General features: G+C 45.7%; 1 protein-coding gene across 1 annotated transcript; it reads left to right on the forward strand.

The window, feature by feature from the left end:
- Window positions 1-20,026: 20,026 nt before the first annotated feature.
- LOC135375504 (uncharacterized) lies at window positions 20,027-21,265 on the forward strand. Its single transcript, XM_064608194.1, has one exon. It carries the CDS (start codon window positions 20,027-20,029, stop codon window positions 21,263-21,265), a length of 1,239 nt encoding a protein of 412 aa, XP_064464264.1.
- The last annotated feature ends 285 nt before the right edge of the window (window positions 21,266-21,550 follow it).

The following is a 21,550-nucleotide window of genomic DNA, read 5'->3' on the forward strand; positions in this document are numbered from 1 at the left end:
AAGTTGTCCCCAACAATGCCAAGAAGGCAAACCTTTAGTTTCTTTTTCTCTCCTCCACATGAGATTTCGAGTCCACTCTCATGTAGGCTTATAGTTTCTTTGATGACCGTGTCAAAAACTCTTTTAATTCCGTGTGTCTTAACATGTGAGTACTTAACGAGCATGACAAGGTGAATGGCGTTCAGTCGCGACCGATATTTGGGGTGCAAGTTGAGCACTGAGAAATATGCAGCCAGGATCTCGTGGACACCAGCGGCAGATCCAAGTGGATTTATAAGCTCCAGCTCATCTGTGTAGAGCAGCAAAATTATTGTGTCGGCATCACCGCTGCGTAGGATGGCCCTCTCTCTTGCGAAGTCACCATCAAGAATGTCACAGATGATTTTGGTGTCTCTCGATTCACAACATGCACCCAGAATATGCTCCATAGCATCGCCTGCGGAAAGCATATTTACCCGTACTTGGCGTATGGGCACGTAGTACAAGACATGACTTGGGGTAGTCACAGCCTCACGAGACGAGTCTCTTGGGGCTCTGTATATGGTAGCGACTGTTTTACGTACTTCATGAACATATGGTTGCTCCTAATTGGAGTCCACAACAAATCCAGCATATCGCTTGAAAGAAACGTCAGCAGTCTGTTGTATGTATCATGCAGTACGTTCTCTTCCACCAGCTTTCGTAAGTGACGTTGCAAGAAGTCCACAAAAAGATGCAGGAAAATTTGAAAATCACATAAGATACTCATGATCACAGTGCGCGGCAATTTGTGCACCTCTGTTGTCTTCCTGAACAACATAGCGAGATGTTTTTGCATGTCATTTAAGAACGAGCTCAGGTCCGAAACGTCCTCTTCTCAGTGTTGATGAGGCGGCGAATCCCTACTCGTCGAGGTCTGCGCTTGTCCATCCCCTCGCGGTACTTGTTCATCAACCTCGATATTATCAGCCGAGTGGCCACAGTCTTCATCCCCATCACTGTCATCACCATGTCCGTGTGCACATTCATCCAACCTGTGGTCCCGTTTCACATGCTTCCACAGTGCCCTGTACTTATTGAACACTCGAGAGCATCCACGAAGGCCGCACGTAACAGCGAACCTAGATTCATGTGAATGAACATATCCAGTGTGACGCAGCACATCTGAATAATCTGACGCAAAGAACGGACACCTCGAACAATAATATACCGACATACTTGTACTTGTTGCGTGACATGCATACAGAAAACGCTGGTGTATTCCCACAAACGAGAACAGTCGACGTTTTCTTGGCTTTTGCTCCGTCTACCTCGGTCTATATCTCACGGACAGTTCCATAAAATGCACTGGGTGCTTTTTCTATAGTGAGGGCGAATCAAGTTAAAACATATAAACTAACAAAAATAAAAAGTTATCTGTGCATGAACTTCATTTGTACCGGAAATGCTGAACCGAGACCACTGAATCCAATCTCAGCCAATCCAACCTTCCTTGTTGCTGCTCGTTGGCGTTCCTCGCATTCGTCGGATGTTTTCATGTTGGTTCTTGGTTCTTTTTAATCCAAGTAATCTGTGATTTTCCTCAGCATGGAGACTGCAGAGTGCCTTTTTATATGCAATGATCCCAAGAAAGTTATACGTGTTGGTGGCAACCTTGAGAAAAAGGACGTCCGAGACGCATTTTTGAAGTCCGATATCGGAAGAAGCGCCCCAAGCAGCAAAATGTACTGAAAGAGTTCATCGTTAATTATACAGGTATGCGCAGAGTGATTTCTTTTGGAAAAGCCTTGCTTCCTAAAGTCTGTCATTGCAAGCCTCTCAGACGGCAAATCACAGCATTTAAAATAACGAAGCGCAGATTGCCTTTAGTGCTGGACGCTTCCATGATGTCGTTGCCGAGGTTTTTCAGTTTTTCCATTCACTATCCACCCGATTTGATGAAAGGGGCGAAGTATAACGCTGGCAGTAAATCAGTACAGTTCAATATTCAACAAATAAGCCACCGAGAAAACCTTGGCGATTTTTCATAGGATAAAAGGTTGTTTTTCAGTGGTGTTGCCAATACACTGCAACGACGGTTTTACGGCCTATACTTCATGCACTGGAAAAAGAAAAGCGCTACGACCCATCTTACCCTTTCTACTCCCCACCAATTTTTATCATTATGCTGCTCTCCCATCTCTCTATTTCACGCATTCGTTCACTGTACACCAAGAAATGTATCATGTGGCAGGTGTACCGTACCAAAACCAGCGACAAGGAAATAATAAGCACACAGTAATCCACTGAAATTGTTGTCTTCCATATGTTCCGTCACTTTTTCTTAGTTACAGAACTGTTACGGACTCTTGCTAGCAATTAGGTATTCTGTGTAAAAATCCAGGCTTTGAAAACTGCGGTCGATTCTGAAGGCGTTACATAGCTGTCCAGCATTGTTAGTTCCTCTTCCGCAATAGCGATGGATTTGAAAAATCCATATTTGATTTAGCGTGCTGAAACTAAATCTGGATTTAAAGTGACTTGATTTATTTGGATATATTTAAATCCAGACTTGATTTGGATTTAATTTACCGCCTTCTGCAAACCGCAGATTTGATTTAAATCTGATTTGTGTCTTTAAATCCCCAACGCTGCGATCTATATGGTACACCCGAGGATAAGTAGGCGTGGTATTCAATTGCAGGACTCATGGCAACGAGCCTTGAAGTTCCGCACGAAGAACCAGAGAAAGAAGTTGTCTAATGTCCCAGAAGTCAAGGAGCAGCGGCAAAAGCATTTGCAGAAAAGAAGTGCGCTACCTAGCTGTAACGAAATCAAACGAACCTGCTTTCCAGTGTTGCCAATTTAGCGGATTTCCCGCCAGATCTGGCGGATTCGGCTTGCATCTAGCGGGAAAATTATCTGTTTAGCGGCTAGCGAACTTTCTGGCGGTGTCCTGCCTGACTTCAGCGGATCCTAGCGGATTCAGACTTTCGCTACATTTTCGCTGAAAAGCCCGAAAAATCAATTTATCCTCTAGAATATGCTACTTATCGAACCGAAACCAGTCACCTGAAATTTGACTATCTGACGGCAGTTCGCGCAAGGACCTCACTTACGATTCGTTCTCTTTCTTTCACTTTTAAGAACCTTTTTTATGAAACAAGTGAAAGGATGCAGGTTAGCTGGTACAGATCCATGAAGAACACCAAGGGACACAGACACAGAAGACGACACACCGTGTCCGTGTCTCTCGTTCTTCTTCATGAATCTCTTCTATCTTTTTGGAGAACACACACACCACCAATACCCCGGTCAGACGACAACATTTAAGCCTGGTATTAAAGACCTTCTAGTAGAGTTAGAGCCGTAATCTAGTGCTATACTCGCGCGGCAGAAGTGATTGTGCTCTGTCCTTAAGGCGCGAAATTAAGGCAATAACTACTAAAGGACCTTAATATAAGGTCTTAAATGTTGCTGTCACCCAGTACAGCATTGCTTACAAGGGGAAATGACGACATATAGCCTGCGAGGGAGGGGAATTTTGCGCCAGAACACGAATTAAAGTTTGTATGCACAACGAGATCTTGCTGCCTCTTGTAGCAGCCCACAAAGTCGGCCGATTGCCGTTCCCAATGCGAGGTGGAGTTCCCACGGGTTCGTTTCTCTGTTTCACCAGCGTCTATGGCAGTGTGCCCTGAAATGTCAAAAATGGGTTACAATAAAAAAAATCGCAAAGAATGGCTTCGGGACCCTTGCATTGCTATTGCATGGCTACGGCGCAGTACGGCGGCAGATGGGACATAAACGATGGAGTGCCGGTTCCGCGGCTGTGTGCGAAGTACTCAGACTTGTAGGCACCAGAGACAGCGCAAAGAACAGAAAGGCACTGGGACGTTTCACGTCCCGTCAACAGACACGTCGCATCGCCCCGAGGAAAGTCGATCCAGCGCATGAGGGTGAAGGTAGAGGACAGCGCTTTTTATTTCTGAACACAGTTCAGTGTTGCCCGCCGATCATCCTGTGCTGTGGCAAAGGAATATAAGATGCATTGGCCCAAATGTTCAGCTATCATGAAGAACGTGCTTTTTCCGCACTTCAAGAAGGATCTTCATCGCACCTTGAGATAGCTGAACTTGATAAACAACAAGTTGCACAATAAAATATAGTGAGACATGGTCGAAGCCATCCTGGCAATCCGTTCATGCTTGAGACGGCACGGAGCTGCTTCGAATACGACCTCTCTCCCGAAGTTGCCAGGAACGTCGGAAAGAAGAAATGAACGAGAATGCAAAACAATCTCCTGAACACCATAAATATAGGTGCAATCTACATAAATCTCAACATGTTCAGGCACTTTTCAGCGTTTAGCGGATTTTAGCGGCTTCTTCGCAAGGTGTAGCGGATTCTGGCGGAATCGGTTGGCTACCTTGACGGATCGTTCGTCTAAAATGTTGGCAACACTGCTGCTTTCGTTCCCTGGTATGTTAACAGCAATGCCGATAATGCCAATTTGAGAGATCTAATCCAGTTACCTGCACTTGCTCATCTGTCCATCAATTTTTCCACAAACGTTCTGAATGCGTAAATATCTTTGTATAATTTGTTTAATTTAATAATGTGTATAAACTGTTCAACAATGCCCTTGGTCACCGCATTGTGCATATCAATACGTAAAACAGTGGTGGATAATGACCCTCAGTTTTTTCCTTTGTTTTGTGTTTTTCTTTTTTTTTTGGAGGGGGGGGGGCTCCTTTGTTAAGCGCATCATGAGGTGCCCACTGGATCTGCCACTGACGCAAAAAGTGTTCTGTATGACACAAAAACACAGATACAAAACCTTGTGCTAAAAATTAATAGTTGTTTTGCAGCTGTAATGTAGCACACACATTCATGGCCATGCTCACTCATGATCAGGGTGAGAAATGTCCTTGATGATTTTGTTGGTAATAAAATATACCTCACAATTGTGGCTAAGCATTTGGCCTGATATACTGATTTCCTGTCAATGTTATCACAGCACAATCTGGATTCGTTGGAACGCCCTGTACATGATGATGCATTTTCCGAGAGGCTCACATGGCTGCGGAATGAAAAGCCTGCAGTACAGGAAGTCGTGGAGAAATATCCCACCTTGGCAACTACCAGTGCCGTGCGTACTTTGTTCCAAATTGTGCTAATGTTTAATTGTGTTTCTTGTTGACAGGGCTTTCATTCCTTTCATGGTTTCAGGTGCATGAAGAGTTTTCCCGCATCACAGGGAAAAATGCAGAGAAAGAGTTGCTCAAATTTGTCAACACAAAGGGGGAAAGAGTGATGCAACTTGCACGAAAGAAGAGAAGTGCGGGTAAAGTACTTACTCTGATAAATGGGAAACTCTCTCAGACAACAAGCGTCGATGAGCAAAAATGTAAGTATACTGCACCAATACCAATTTACAGAGGTCCTTGGTACTGATCTAGAGGGTTTGTTCAGTATAAAGATTTTGCAGTAAAAACATGAAGCGGTGGTTTAAGAGAAAGGACCAGGGTTGCCTCCATAACAAAATTACATTGACAGTACAGGCTTTCATCGGTGATGTTTTGGTGTAGTGAAAAAGCATCTGGCCAATTTTCATTCTGTCTGTGGAGGAATAACAGTAGCATATGCTGTACCAAAAAATGATTTCAGAGAATTATTAAATTATGCAAATGTTTCTTACTTTTTGTGTTGCTTATTTTGGCTTCCAAACTTTATCGTTGACCATCCTGTACTATTCCTGGCTGTTCAAGCTGAGAGTTGTCTCACTGCGCGTGTGAATTCCGAGAGTAGTGTTCTTATATCGCTTGTCATTGCACATTGTTACTCAGTAGGCATCATCTATGCACTTGCACACCATCTGAAGGAGAACGCATCGGAGATGTTGACTACTGCAAGTATATTTTTTGTGTGCTGTCTTATACAGGGTAGTCCAGCAGCCGTGATAGAAATGCACCGTAAATAATGTAGGCAACAGAGAGACATGAGGTCAGGGGATTGTTTTTCTACCAGGAACATTTGCCACATTAGAACCATTTTTATTTCATTTCAATCAATGGAAATTTATAACTTACTGAATTGAACTCCGAAATTTTCAAGTCACCGTGACGTTTTCTTTGCGGAAGTGGGTTCCTCACACCTGTAACGTCACGACCATTTGTGAAATGAATTGGTAGAAGATCCGCCGAAATGAGTCCTTGGCTCGGCCTCTGTTTTGTCGGCTCTAGTACAAGGGGAGAGGCACACAGTCAGTGTGCTTTCACTCTCTCAGGCTTGTGCGACCAACTGTTAATGTGTTCGCCTGGCAAAGCGGTGCTGCATTTTCAGTTTGGCTTCATTCAAGAGTATATTTGCATGCTATCTTGGAATATACAGGGTGTGTCACATACGACTGACCAATATTTCCTTAATTTTGCAGTTTCTTTCTTTCTTTCGCAGTTTAATTTATTTACAACAGTCGTTTAATTTGTCTATTCGAGATGTGGTCTACGCAGTTGTGGTGATCTGTCAATAATTAGTGTAGCCATTTATTAATTTCATAATTGTTATAATTAGTGAAAATAATTTAATGGCTTAATTGCAAATTTGTAGAGCACAACGCTGCACCAATTACTGATTCACCACCAAGTCTTGTGTAGGCTTCATCGAGAATAGATATGCTGAACAACTTTTTGGAAAGAAAAATAAATCGAGGAATTTTAGGAAATTCTGGTCAGACTTACGGGCGCACTCTGTACAAGCACAACAGTGTTTTTGGCACTCTAGAGCATATTGTGGAAGGTGGCCATCCAGCTACCATATTAAACTAATTAAATAATTAACATAATTAAAAAACAAAAGTCTTAAGCAACTCTCTTGCTACATATCTTGCACTAGTGTCACACCTGTGTACAAAGAAATAGACGTTGTTCAAGTGATGATTTCTTCACAATTACAAATGTGTAAAAAGACATCACCGAACATCAATTATATTCTGCTCTTTTTTTTTTATTCTCTTCCATGCAGCAGCAAAGTTGTGTGTACCCAGCCATCATTGTGGACGACCCCTTCAAATTTCAACCGTGCAGTGTTATCGTCGAGGGAGCTACCTATGATGTCGAGGACACCATCGATGCTGTCTCCACTGCTTTTGAACTGTACTGGGTTTTCAACTTAAAGTATGCACCATTGCTTCGGAGAAGTTTGAACCTCCTGGAACATTTTTTTTGGCTCAACGAAAAGAAGAATGGTGTTCTCGTGTCAAGGGTCATTTCAGACCTCGAGGCATCCTCCTAAACGACAAAAAGTAGCAAAGACATGCTAGTGAAAGCTGCAAGTAGTGAGCAGTGAGGAACTGTAGGAACTCGCAGTTATGTCAAGTATGCTTGTACTCATAAGGTCAGTATGTGGAATTTTTTAATTATCATTGTTTTTTTTTTTTTGCCTAGTGTAACTAGCGGCCATTCAGTTTTCATGTGTCATGGTAGGGTATGAGCAGTTTGAAACAGTTCATTGTTTTTATGGCATCTTGGTTTATGATGCCAGACGTGCAAAAAACAAGAGAGAAGACCAGTCAGTTACACATCACAAGTGTTCAGTTGCATGGTAAACTTCTTGTCTTTGCTGATACGAGTCGGTATACTATGAAAGGTTCTTTTGTCATTTAAAGTTGTAGTCCATTGCTCTGAAATTATAGTGCATTGTCAGAATTACTGTTAGTTAGCTAGTTAACTGACTGGCATTTTGGTGCGTACTCTAGTATATGCGGTGAATGTAATGTTGGGAGAGGCGACAAAACATGGGCAACCGCTACTTTGAACCATGGTTTACTATTACAAGTGACGAAAAATAGGGCTACAGGGCTGCAGGATAAACTTCGGGGTTTCTAAGGAAGATAAAACAAACAAAAACAGCGAAACAGCGTCGGAAAGCTAAAGTAGATGTTAGAGGACGTATTATGCCCCAAAATTTTATGTCGATACTGCCATTTTGTCCGTTCCTCTGCGGATAAATTGTGAAAATTAAAAAATCGCCGCTGCCTAAACGGCTATACCTGTGTTTCCGCTCCTTTCCTCAGGTGGCGAAACGACCGAACGCGGCGTTGCAGACGACATCGAAATCTGAACAAGTGGAACTGAATGCAGAATCGTACTCTGCAACGCCACGTTCGACCGTTTCGCCATTCCACATGTTGATAAGATCATTTGTTTCCTTTGATTAGTGGTTTGGATGATCATGTCTAGGATACTTCTTTAGCCAAATGGACGTCAGCCACGCTGACATATGTATTGAGAACCTTGTACCTGCCTTCCTCCTTCTTCTTTTTTTGTTCTTAATACATGATGGTTGAGAGTAGCGGTTGTCATTATGTTTCAACTGTCTGCCCAAACGTTCATTGCGCCTGCTTTGGTGGTTTACTCTTGTGTTGAACACTACTTGAAAGAGGGGATTGGGTTTGCAAAAGAAAAAAAAAACAGGTTATTCGTATAAGACTTTTGTGTATGTGTGTGCAATGATGTACATTTTCAGCCAGATACAAGGCTGAATACTCCATTTTGATACTACTTTTCCTGTGTATCCCGTCAGACTATTTGTAATACCTGTATTTACTTTTTGCTGTCGTATCTGCAAAAGTTCGGGACACAGCAACAGTTAGGCAGTTAACATAAGTTGAGCATATTACAGTTTGTTCGTAGTGTAGTGTAGTGTATGGTTGTGTAGCTACATTGAGAGCCTGTACTTGACATGTAATAAATGTTGATATTGCTATGGAACACTGTTGCATGCTTTCATCCACATTCCACTAATGCATATTGATATTGAAACGGAGAATAAGGTGCCCTCACCTTGGAAGTTGTAACTAGACAGTGATTTGCCAATGATTGGGCTCATGTTACAGATATTCACATTGCATCGTGAAGTTCAGGCTTAAGGCGCAAAATCTGGTCCAACTGGTATAGCAAATACTGGAGTTATTTATACTCCAGGTATGGAGTTATTTATACTCCAGGCATGGAGTTATTTATACTCCTGGTATGAAGTTCTTATACTCCAGGCATGGAGTTATCATGACACCCAAAAGGGAGTTATGGGAACTCCCCTAAAGGAGCCAATTTAACTCCATATGTGGAGCTACTTTTACACCATGCATGTTGGAGTAAGTAGGGAGTCATGGAGGAGTAACTTTTACTCTGTACCCTTGGAGTAACTTTTACACCCCACCCCTGGGTTTTGCAGTTACTTTGCAAGAAGCCTGATTTTTTGCACACTGTGAGTTGAGGTATTTTACCCCCCGTTTGGAGTTGTTATGACTCCCTTTTTTTTAGAGTGCACTTCAACCCGCCGAGAACTGTAGCCATAACTTGCTGGAACGTCGCTGGTGCTGTGCAAAGGCCGAAAGGCATAACCTTGAATTCGAAAAGTCCATCCGGAGTGACGAAGGCAGTTTTCTCACGGTCCCGTTCGTCGACTTCGATTTGGAGGTACCATGTCTTGAGGTCCATGGAAGAGGAAAAAAAAATTGCGTTTTGAAGGCGATCCAGCGTGTCGTCGATGCGCGGTAACGGGTAGACGTCCTTCTTAGTTATCTCATTGAGTTTCCGGTAGTCGACGCAGAACCTGAGTGTTCCATCCTTCTTCTTCACTAGTACCACCGGCGATGCCCACGGACTGGTCGACGGCTTGATAATGGTATCTCTTAGCATCTCTTCTACTTGCGTTCGGATCGTTTCTCGCTCTTTGCAGGAGACCCGGCACGGCATGCGGTGAATTGGACGGGCATTTGCGTCGACGATGATGCGGTGCTTCGCAATGGGCGTTTGTCTTACTTTCGACGATGCAGCGAAGCAGTCACTGAAATCGTTGAGCATCTGGAGAAGGGTTTGCTTTTGAGTTGTATTGAGATGAGGGTTTACGTCGAAATGTCCAGCCTCGTGTTCCCTGGTGACCGCAATGCGAGCAATGTCCAGCAGGCAAACATCCGTGGTGGAGTATTGGTCTACGTTGCCGGCTATCTTCATGCCGTTTGCGAGGTGTTGGGGCTCCGGTCGAAAGTTTGTGACCAGGAGTTCGAATATTCCGTTTTTTACGGGCACAATTGTTCTTGCTACCCCAATTCCTCGTTCGAGGAGAAGTTGCGTGTTGCCTTCAGCCAACAAACAGCCAGTTGGTGCTCTGTCGCACGTAGCGGTCACAAGGACTGCCGACAAGGGAGGCAGGTTGACGTGCCGAGTCGTCACGGCGGTTACGTCCGTGTTTGCGCGCTTCACCGGGGTTATTCGTGCCCATCACTTGTCTTCTGCAGTTTCCGGCGTTTTAAAAGAGATAACTCCATTTGTGAAGTCGATGACTGCTTCGTTTTCGACTAGAAAGTCAATTTCGAGTATTTCATCCCGTGGGCAGTTCGGCAAGACGGCAAAGCTGACGACGTACTGGATGTCACGCACTTGTATGACTGCCGTGCACCGGCCAGTCGGTGTTACGACGTGTCCGCCAGCACCGACGTGTGCCGATGTCACGCTCATCCCACTTCGTTTGCACCTTGCGAAGCTTCTTAGCCAACCTACCACTTATAACAGAGTCGTCGGCTCCGGTATCGATTAACGCAATCATCTCATGGCCGTCGATGAGTATTTTCTGGTTATTGGTAATTTTTTGAGCGCCGTGTTGGTGCTGCGTTGCTGTTCGTCGAGTTGGAGGATTTGTAACTTGTCGTCGGTCCGCAGCTTCACCTCGCGGAGCTGCAGTCTTCAGTTTTCCCAGTTAGGGCTGCGCCATACAGGTCGTCTTGCCGGTGACGGTGAACGTGCTCCTCTTGGTGACCTGCTGCGGTGGGGGACGCTCAGGGACAGGTCACGTCGTGAGCCAGCAGAAGCATTCTGCTGCCGTAGATAGTCTTCAATTGCGGCTGGACGACTACCGCGCTGAGGGCAGGGGGCGTCGGGTGAAAATCCGGGAAGGCCAAGGTGTCGGTAGGGACATCGGCGATAGACGTGGTTGGCCTCTCCGCAGTGGTAGCAAAGCGGCCTGAAGTCGGGAGTCCGCCAAACGTCCGTTTTGCGAAACGGCTGAGAGTGTGGCGGGACGCTCAGAGTAGGTTGGACAGGCCGAGGAGGCGTCCAACGGTTTCCGTAGTGCGGCGGACAAGTAGGTGGCACCTGTCTCAGAGCGGCGGCGTAGGTTGGTCTCGGTACTTCGGCGTCGGGGTTGACGGTTGAGGACGTCTGGATTGCCTGCTGAACCTCGTCCTTGATGATCGCACCAATCGAAGACAAAGGGTCTTGGGCCTTCTCAGGACAGAGGAGAGCCCGTACTTCTTTACTACCACCTCTCGAATCAGCTGTCTGAGCGATCCGACGTCGAGGCCAGCGGTCGTGGAGAAAGCCTCATAGCCCTGGGGTCGTTGGTGGACGGTAGCGCGAGAGAGCAGGGTCCTCTCAATGCGGACGGTTCTTTTACGCCACTCATGAGTCGCTGAACCTTCTTCTCCTCGGATACTTTGGGGTCAGCTCGCCGGAAGAGCCGCAACACATCTTCGACGAAGCCAGTAACGCTTTCGTTTGGCAGCTGGGTCCGTCTCGGGAGCAGATGTTCAGCGCGTTCAGCTCGTTGTTGAAAAGCGAACGCCTCGCGAAGTTTGCTTTTGAAGACGTCCCAGGACGTGAGCGAAGTCTCCCGGTTCTCGAACCATGTCTTCGCGGTGCCTTCCAGGGAGAAATAGACGTTTTACGAGCTTCTGGTAGTCGCTCCAATTGTTGAACCTGGCGATCCGCTCGTAGTGGTCGACTGAATCGTCCACGTCGTCGTAATACTGCCCGCTGAATGTCTTCGACGACCGTGCAGGGGCTATGGGCGTGGCAACAGGTTGCGCCACTTGGGTGCTGGTCTCCGCAGTCATCTTCTTCTTGCGTTTAGGGGGTTCTAATGGACCGAATTCTGCAGGCAGGCCAAGCTGTCTTCTGCTTTGTCGCAGTTGGTCTTCCAGGCCGTTGAACAAGGGTTGCCCCGCACCAGTGGTGGACATGTATCTTCGATACAATCTTTCGATACATTTTGTGTATCGGTATTAGGTATCGCGTGCCAAAAATGAGAGTACCGGAGTATCGGTATCGAAAATACATTTTAATGTATCGTGTATGTTAACGATACTCGATACTAAAAAAAGACGCAAATATTGAGGCTGTTGTGAGACTTAGGGTCGGCGGTGCTCGCTCAGGCGGTAGTACAAGCCAGGCCGCAGCGGCTAGACATGTCGACCATAAATTCGTTCGAAGCTTACGTCCGCGCGCGTGCTCCATCGTCAAGATCGCCCGGAGAGGAGGCCCTGGGCCCTGCCCTGGGACGCGCTCGTGGGCGCGCGCGGCTTCTAGTTGGTTCCAGAAGAATATCTTCCGTCTCTTTCTACGGCGGGCGCGCCGAAAACGCCTTACACAGGACCGACCTCACGGCTTCTGGAACTGCGCTGCCCGATGTCCCCCTCCTCAGTGCGCAAGAGCACGTCCACTTGACTTGAGGTGTGGATTCCGCGTCTGCCATGCGGGAAGAATAACCGCCGGCTTAGCTTGAGCACTGTAACCCGTTCTAGAGCTCACAATTCACAACGGCCAACTAAGAAAATCAAGTCAGAGGCAAAGTCAGAGGCTACCGGGTAAGTACTGCAGTACCAAACGATAAAAGCAGCAGAAAAAAAGTTTCAGGTTTATTCGTATGTATAGTCAAGTGCTCACAGAGCGGTACGCACGAAGAACATTGTCTTAAAGAATTGTTTTTTGCTAGGCTGCTTATTGATGCGATCGTTTCAACGTACCCATGGCTTCAGTCTAAAGTTCTAACAAGACTAGCTGCTTAGACAGTGCAGCTTCATTAAATCCGTACGGTCGGACACAGTCAAGCCCTGTCAGAAAAAGTGGGCTATAAAAATACAGTAAAGGCTCTAGAAATAACGAATAAATGTTTTTACTTCCCTAATCATATTACCAGCTTTATTATATTGTTATTTCAGTGATGTAAACTTCGCGAATCATAACACCAGCTTTACTATATTGTGATTTCAGTAATATAAACTTCGCTAATCATAACACCAGCTGTAGTATATTCGGGATTTCAGTTATATATCGAAGTATCGACGGTACAGTACCGAGTATCTGTATCGAAAATCAATTTCGGTTCTGTATCTTGTATCGGTATCGGAAATACAATTTTTGAGGGTATCGAGTATCGGCATCGAAGATGCTTTTTTGAACTATCTTGCCCAGCCCTGCCCCGCACCTTCACCAGAAATGTCACGAAGCGAAATGGGCCGGCGAGTCGTCGAATAAACAGCAAACCGTTTATTAAACTGCTTGGTAGCACAAACACACGAGTGATAGCTCTCTGAACACAACTGAGTCCAAAGAATGAATGCTCCAGCCTGGAGCGCACAAGCATTTAAGCGTCGCGCCGGAAAGTCTAGAAACAGCACGTGCGTTTGCCAGAGAGCAGGCGATGTGTCTGGAAGCTTCTTGCTTCTTCTTCAGCACGCGCCGGGATGAGATGTACCGTTTCGTGCTTGCCCTGGAAGTTTCTCGAAGATGATTCGTGGCAATATTCTCATCTAAAGGCAAATGTCATAAAACGTACGCCCACATACGTGACGCCGACAACGGCAAGCCCTATCACCACCACCACCACCACCACCATAAAACGTACCAGCAAAATGCCAAAAGACACAATCAAAAGATGACACACTCACCCAAATAATTAGAAGAACTAAAATCAAAGAGGTAATTGCACGGGCTGACCCAAAGCAGATGCAATAATTATGAGGGCGCCCCGGATCTGCGGGAGGCTTTAAATTCAAATTCGAACGGCGGGCCGTGGGAGGGCGAGAGGGAACAGAGAGAGCGTCAGGCGTCAGTTGGAACTTGGACGCGTCCTTGCATGGTCGTTTTTTGTCTTCAGTTGCCATGGCAGAGATCGGACATCTCCTGCGCACTATTTACGTGTTTTTAGTGCGTTTTCTAAGACAACGTGATGACAATGAGTCATGTGAAGCATGTTGGCGATATCTCGGAGAAGTTTCGACGCTAGGAACGCACGGCGTCCGCAGAAGAACCGGATGATGAAACGCAAAACGGACTGCACAGAATGCTTGTTCCGATGTAAAGAGGTATAAGTGCTTACCGTGGTGCTTCGATTACTACTGATCATATGTTTTATTTCAGGAGCTAAGGGAACCTGAGAAACATGGTTAAGACGAGTATAAAGATTAGGATCGTTTGGTGAAGAGGAAAGGGTACATGTCGCGACCTACATGGACGGAGGTGTCATCTTCTCTGAGAAAATACACGTGTGAGGTGGTCAACAAAATGCCATGCTCCCTGTTGTCCGTGAGTGCATCGTAAATTCAACACAAGCACATGCCTCGTCTAGACGCAGTGAGTGATTACCCGCGTGCGACTTAGTACGTGAGAGATGCATCGGTTATTTCTTTATTCTTAGTGTATGCTCATAGCAGAATAAACAATATTTACTTGAACAGTATGTGCTTTTTTACGCATTACTTTCAGCCATGCATCAGTGGTCCCATCTGCTAAGTTGTCGGATCCGAGACCAGTTAGCAGAGGGGACCACTGGATAAATTCCATTGATTCCACTTCAAGTGGCACTACCGTGAAACTGGTTCCACATTTAACTGGTCCCAGACAGTGAATAGTTCCACATTCCAAGTGGTCCCTGTTCAATAATCCACTTCGAAGTGGTCCCACTCCAGATTTTTGCCTGGGCACTTTCTGCCGGTTATCAGTCATGATCTGGTTGATGATTCTGCATGGCGTTACTTGTTGCGTTTTGTTCCGCTATTTGAACGTGTCTGATGTTTAATACACTGGTGTGCATGAAAAGGAAAACAGCGTGCATCGCGTACGCCAGGCTCCTCGAATTTTGTCATTAGTCGACATTAGGCGCGTAACGATAGCATGTCTTACATAGCGTATTCAGCCAATTAACGTTGCCTGTGCTCGGGTTTACCATATCATTAACAGGTTCCTTTTTTTTTGTCATTCAGACGCCGACAGCTGTTCGTGGCCCTGCGATCCGCGAGCATGTAGCCCCTGTCACCCGAAAATTCTACAGTTGTGCTGGGATGAAGCGGATGGCTTCTGCGACTTACCACGTGCTGTATATCTGTATAATAATATCTACTTTCTCCAAACCGAATAGGTTCCCTTAAGGATTGTATAATATGATAGTCACGCTTTCTGTTGCTCGGCACTATTTATTCTTTATTTATTCTGCGGTATTCTGTAATAATCGTGTAGACTTACTTGCATTCAAATGTTGCTTCTTGTTTATACATGGTGTCCTAGAAAACGTGTCATTGAATTATAATAAAAAAACGACACCACCTAGAGTCATGCGGTGAACGGCATTTGCTCTTACTGGGTTTTTGCCACCTCCTGATGTGCATGTCACGTAACCTAAGTTTAATTATGTAAATTTTTGCGAGCTTAAGTCTGAAATTTGCCAAGTAAAGGCCACTTTTTTACCCCACCAATGTGAACAGCATGTCTCATTTACTCAAATTAATGATAATTGACAGGAATATTCATGGGCTATCCCATCGAAAAAAATATCATGCTTTACGTAGCTCCCACAGGATAGCGCAAAGTGAATTTTTCAGCGCAATCTTTGTCGGTCCGCCGAAAGGCGGTTGGAAACCCAGCCCACCGCGGCATCGCAGCAAGAGATAACACAATCACGACTTATCACGTCCGACTTTCGTTGGGATAATGCTTGCCCTCTCCCAATTTTAGGAACTGTCACTTTTTCTACTATCACTCTGTGGGCTGGCTTTGGAACCTCCTGTCGTCGGACTGTGAGCGATTGCGCTCAAAAATCCATCGCGCGTTATGGTCCGGTGCTCGGAAAAGCATGATGTTCGGCTATTTTTTTCGATGGGATAGCTCATAGATATCACTGTCAATTGTCATGAATTTGAGTGAATTCTGCTCGCTCTTCATATTTTGTAGTATAGTATAGTGTAGTATAGTGTATTGGTGGGGTAAAAAAGTGACCTTCACTTAGCAAATTTCCGAGTTGAGTTTGCAAATATTTACATAATTAAACTTACAATACATGAAAATCACATGAGGAGGTGGCAAAATCCTAATAAGAACAAATGCCGTTAACCGCATGATTCTAGGTGGCCTAGTTTTTTTATTATAATTCAATGACACGTTTTCTGGGACACCCTGTATGTTTACCGTGTCACTAATTTTGTACATGTGAATTCCTTCGTCTTCTGGATTTTCATTTTCTGCTTCCCGATAATATCAGCAGATGGCCTGACGAAGCGCTCGAAACAGTCGACAAGCCAGCGCGCGCTTTTTGGCGCCGTTTTCCGGCTACTTGATACTACTTGTCGTGATTCGTTACGGATGATCACGTGGACAAGGGGGCGGTGGTTTTCGTGCCGAAACTGTGGAAGCTACAGCTGCACTCCACTGTCTGCCAGTCTGCCACTCTTTCAGCGCCAACTGCTCTCCTCGTTCAAATCAAATGATGCTCGCCCAATCGGAGCGAAGAATCTGGCGCAGCCTATAACAGCAGTCCTCGGATCCGCGCCAGTTGCGCCTATGTTTTCTCCGCGGCGCTTTTGGCTGAGCTTTCCACTGGTGTTACAGCGGCGTAATGCCCTTCCGTTTCTCCCTTCTCGTCAATCCAATACGCAGACCGAACTGCATTGTCGAAATCTTTCACGTCCGTCGGCTCGAACTGGTCAATTAAAGACGACGGCTAAATTGGGTGCACATTGTCCTCCTTATGTTCTACAGGGGCCCACATCTTGTTTCTTTGGAAAATATATACACAAAAGGAAAATGATAGCGATAAGCACACCAAGCGTGCAAGGTCCGTCAAAACTTGCAAAATGTGGCGCAGTGTTGCTGGGCGCACTCGTGGGGTGTTCGTTACAGGTTCCGGTTTGAGAACCATTCAATCCCAAGAAGGGCATGTCTTCAGATGTCTTGTAAATAAAATGAGGCAATATATTGTAATATTTTGTGTGTATATATATGTATGTATATATACTGTTTGGGGTATAGTATACCACATATGATATTATATGAACGATATATTTTTATATAGAAGGAAATGCGGAACTTGTTAAATCACATTTCATTTGCATAGCGTAGTAAATTCCCGGGTCTGAGGGAAATATACAGAACGACGCGTCACGAAGGTTTTGAACCTTCCTGTCGTATCGTTCCTCATATCCCTCACAATCGGGGTTTCGGGTTTTATAATGCTATGAATATCTACCAGCAAGCCGCGTCAACGTTACATGTACGTGTGTAGCAGAGATGTGTACATCATACGCTTGATATGTACATCTCCAACAACATCACTGGATCGATGGTAAAGTATCCCGAAAGTAAACACCTCGAAATAAAAGTCAAACGAAATGGAGAAACAGAAACTGTGCCATCAACCCACAACTTCAACAAGCATCATCATCGGAAAAACAGGATCATTCTGAAACTGCTTTGGTTCATGGTTTATGTTATTCTTCGAATGTTACTTCTTTAGTGAGAGGATTATCGAGTGCAGACATCGTTTTTTACGGTTGAAGTAATTTATCTCTCGTTTGGAGTTCACTTCCGCTTCCTCCCCAAGAAGCGTAACAACCCTGCTGGAAATAAAGGGCATGATCTCAATGAATTCTCCCACAGTTCCAATGAGATTCAATGTGAAATCAGACAACCAATTCATTCAATGTGCACGAGAGGAGTATTTCTCATAGAGGGAATTGGGAGTTTTGCAGAGGAGCGGCCTTCGCGGCAAAGTGTTCCACCATGTTGTGTGGCGAAGGCTGCGCACAGGGAATAAAGAACCAAATCAAGGAATTGGTCTCATGCGTATCAATTAAAAACGCTGCAGAACTGCAAGCAGCACATTTAATGTAATGTCGTACAGGATGCAAGTTTTACAGCGATTTCATATTTCAGCACAATATTTATAAGCTGTAAAAATGGGTGCAAGGGTACCATACAGTGAAGTAGCTGGTACCGTAAATTTTAGACCTCTTCTTGGCGTGGGTGCTTGGCATAGAGAGTGACTGCTAATAAACGTACTTGGGGATTTCTGAATGCGAAGATCGTAGGAGAGAAAGGAAGGCAAACAAATACAACAGAGGGTGCCATTCATTTCTCACACTTCTGATTTCAGTTACTTCATTGCTCTTAGTTTTCTTCAGTTCCGACATGTGATAACCAGAATTTACACTGTATGTCCACGCTAATAAAAAAGATGCAAAAATTCCTGTGAGAAAATTTCATGGTTTTTAATACCTTGAAAATGGCATTCTTCGGTTCCAGTGTATTCAAAGCCCAGTGAAAACAAAGTGCTTGAAGTATTATGTCTAGATACATCTTTTGCTGCTTTTGCATGGCTAATCGTTGTCTAGGAATGTGCGCGAATCAATGTGGATGTTCCTGAAATTAGAATCTTATTTCGTTACACTTTGAGATTACCGTATGCTGGTTACAAAAAAATTAGGACCTCTGCTGACTCAAGTTATTCATCCGAGAGAAAATAGTTTTTTTCTTGCAAACAAACACACAATTTCTTCACATTCATATGCAGCTTATTTGCAGAAATGCATTTCGAGAGTCTGTCCAGTACCTGTTCCGTGCGTTAATCAGAACGTAGGCTCACAAGGAAAACCACAGGCAGGTTCCGATTTCACGATTCTACGGTTCTGAGGCTGGAACACACACAAACACGTACAGACGGATAAACACAACACATCCACACGGTATCGGAATCAGGCTTTTTCGTCGATCGTCACTTTTCAACTCTACGACTTCACAACCAAGGCAGCTGCAGGAGAATGGCGATGTTCGCGACAATGTTCATAATATAGCAGGTGTCCACCATAGCTGGGACAGCTGGGACCAACACCGGGAACTCATTCGGTGACACCACACGAATTCAGAGTTCGACATACTCAAATTTGACAGGCGAGCAGCAGAGCAAATCATTAACTGCAGTGTCAACAGAATCCTGATAGCCGGCGGAGAATACAGTAAACGATTCGTCCAGACTCGGTACTCTCGTTCCCAGCCCACCGCAAAAAGCCTCACCCTGCGGGGAACTATTTTGAGACGCGGGAGCCAAAAGCCTTCGCTGCTCTGAGGCTGCCGTGCCTGTCGACCAATCAGAGACGATTTATTTTGAAAGTTTGAATCTGAAGCGTTTGTATCGCAAAAGTTGATTTTTACGGCTTTATCTTTACACCGTGGGTTTTTTCGTGATTTATTTTGAGGAGTTTATTCTCGAAGTTTATTTTGCGAAGTGTAAACCAGAGTGATCCCCTGCTCCCAGTGTAGAGCAACGTGTTGCTAGAATTACGTGATTGCTCCCAGCGTCTAGCTAGGTATCTCAGTGCTAACTACGTACTGCTCCCAGTGTCTGTAGAGCTCCAAGTGTAGTGTCGCGTGTCGATATAGTTACGTCATAGCTCCCAATGTACACAACTGCCACTACTGCAGATTATTCCTACTACCGCCTCTCACTCGTTTTCGAAGGGATTGCCCGGCGTCGGGAACTTGGCGCCCCCATCGCCCGGCAGCAGCCGCAGTAGCCCCCTCCTGCACTCACGGTTGGGTCGCCGCAGGAGGGAGACCCCCACGTATAGCTGTGCGTGGCTTTCCCGTGTCTGGGGAAAGGGGGATCCTGGCGGTTGAGTGGACCCGAAGGTTGTTTAGGACCCTTCGGGGCCCCTCCGGGAAAGCAACACACCGCTTTGGCCCCTGCTTCCCATAGTCGGGTGGTCCTGGAAGGCCCGGCCAGGATTATTCAGCTAGTCGCCATCTCCCCCTTCATTACTTTTTCTTTCTCCACTCCTTCACTATCTTCCTTTTTCTCTTTTCACCTTCTTTGGCGTCAAGGGTCAACCTTGGGCAGTCCTTTCACTCTCCAGAAGCTGCACTACGGTATAGTGCAGAGGCAGGCGTTAGCGTGTGGGACACGTTCCCTTGTTGGGCTCCATGGTGGGCGACGCACCACTGCACTGAACCACAACATTTCTTTTATGGATTTCTCAAACTCAAAAAAACATGATCGGTACCGAAAGCGGCACCGCACCGATGTACTAGCAACACAATCACTGGACCTCACACCAGAACCATGGTTTGCAAAGGTCCTGATCATCCATGGAGAAAACGAGTCTAAGCCCCTGAGCAAAGTATCACCATTTGTGATCGCGAAGGAACTGGAAAAAGCCATAGGGAAGTCCTACTCCGCGAAAAAGTTGACTACAGGAGACTTGCAGATCGATGTCCAGACACGACCGCAAAGCTCGACTCTGCTTTCCCTGAACAGAATTGCTGACGTACCTGTTACAGTTTCGAGGCATCGTACGCTGAACATAGTGAAGGGCGTGATATCTGAGCATGAACTTCTTGATTGTTCAGATGCTGAAATCGAAGAAGGTCTAAAGGATGAAGGTGTTGTGACAGCGCGGCGAATAACTATGCGTCGAGACGGTAAGGAGATTTCCACTAAACACATTGTCCTTTCATTTCAATTACATAAGCTTCCCACTACCATTAAAGCAGGGTACATCCAATGTCACGTCCGGCCATATATCCCAAATCCGCGGAGGTGCTTTAAGTGCCAACGTTTTGGCCACGGCTCGCAGGTCTGTCGTGGACAGGCCACCTGCCCGAAATGCGCAGGCACGGATCACGCTGCAGAGACCTGTGAGAAGGATGTCAGATGTGCAAACTGTAAAGGTAATCATCCTGTCTACTCTCGCTCCTGTCCACGGTGGAAGGAAGAGAAAGACATACTGAAGGTCAAAGTGACACAGAATCTTTCGTACAGAGATGCAAAAGCGCAGGTTGAGTTTTCAAAAAAGGGAACCTTCTCCGAAGTGGTGCGCAGGGGAGTAGCACCACTGAGGAAATCTGTAGAGACCCAGACTTCTGGGTCTCTACCCCACACTCCCCCCACACAAGAAAAGCCTGCGGAGAGCTTGCTTCCGCTGCTACCAGCTGCTCAGGGGGGCAGCCGGGAAGTAGCGGCCACAACCTCTACGGAGGTTGATGGCGAGCTGTCAGTTTGGGACGGGCTCACAGGGGGCTCATCCCAGGCTGCCACACACACGATGGATGTTGACGATGATGACTGCATGTCGCAGAAATCATCGTCAAGCCTTCCCCCCAATCCTTCCCCATGGAAGGAACAGAGAACGAAAAAAGGAGGCCGAGGCAGGGGTAGTACGTCCCTAGGGAAACATAAGCCCCCAAGGGTTACACCTCCCACATAATGTACAGTCTCTCTTTGTTGCTATTTATCACTACTTTCATTATGGGACAGGTAATCCTTCAGTGGAATTGTCGATGCCTCTTTTCAAATATAAATGACATTCACGACCTTTTTGAAAAATACAATGCAGTCTGTTTTTGCTTACAAGAGACATATCTGAATGAACAAAGTGTAAACCCATTTCGCAGACACAATGTTTTCAGAAAGGATCGTATTAACACCACACGTACATCTGGAGGTGTGGCTGTGGTCCTTCCACTATCCACACCTGCAAAACAGATCCCAC

This window comes from Ornithodoros turicata, unplaced genomic scaffold, assembly GCF_037126465.1.
Source record: "Ornithodoros turicata isolate Travis unplaced genomic scaffold, ASM3712646v1 ctg00000882.1, whole genome shotgun sequence".
Classification (NCBI taxonomy): domain Eukaryota; kingdom Metazoa; phylum Arthropoda; class Arachnida; order Ixodida; family Argasidae; genus Ornithodoros; species Ornithodoros turicata.

Excerpts from the sequence above, each read along its gene's own strand:
- LOC135375504 (XM_064608194.1), top strand. The coding sequence starts at position 20,027 with ATGGATTTCTCAAACTCAAAAAAACATGATCGGTACCGAAAGCGGCAC.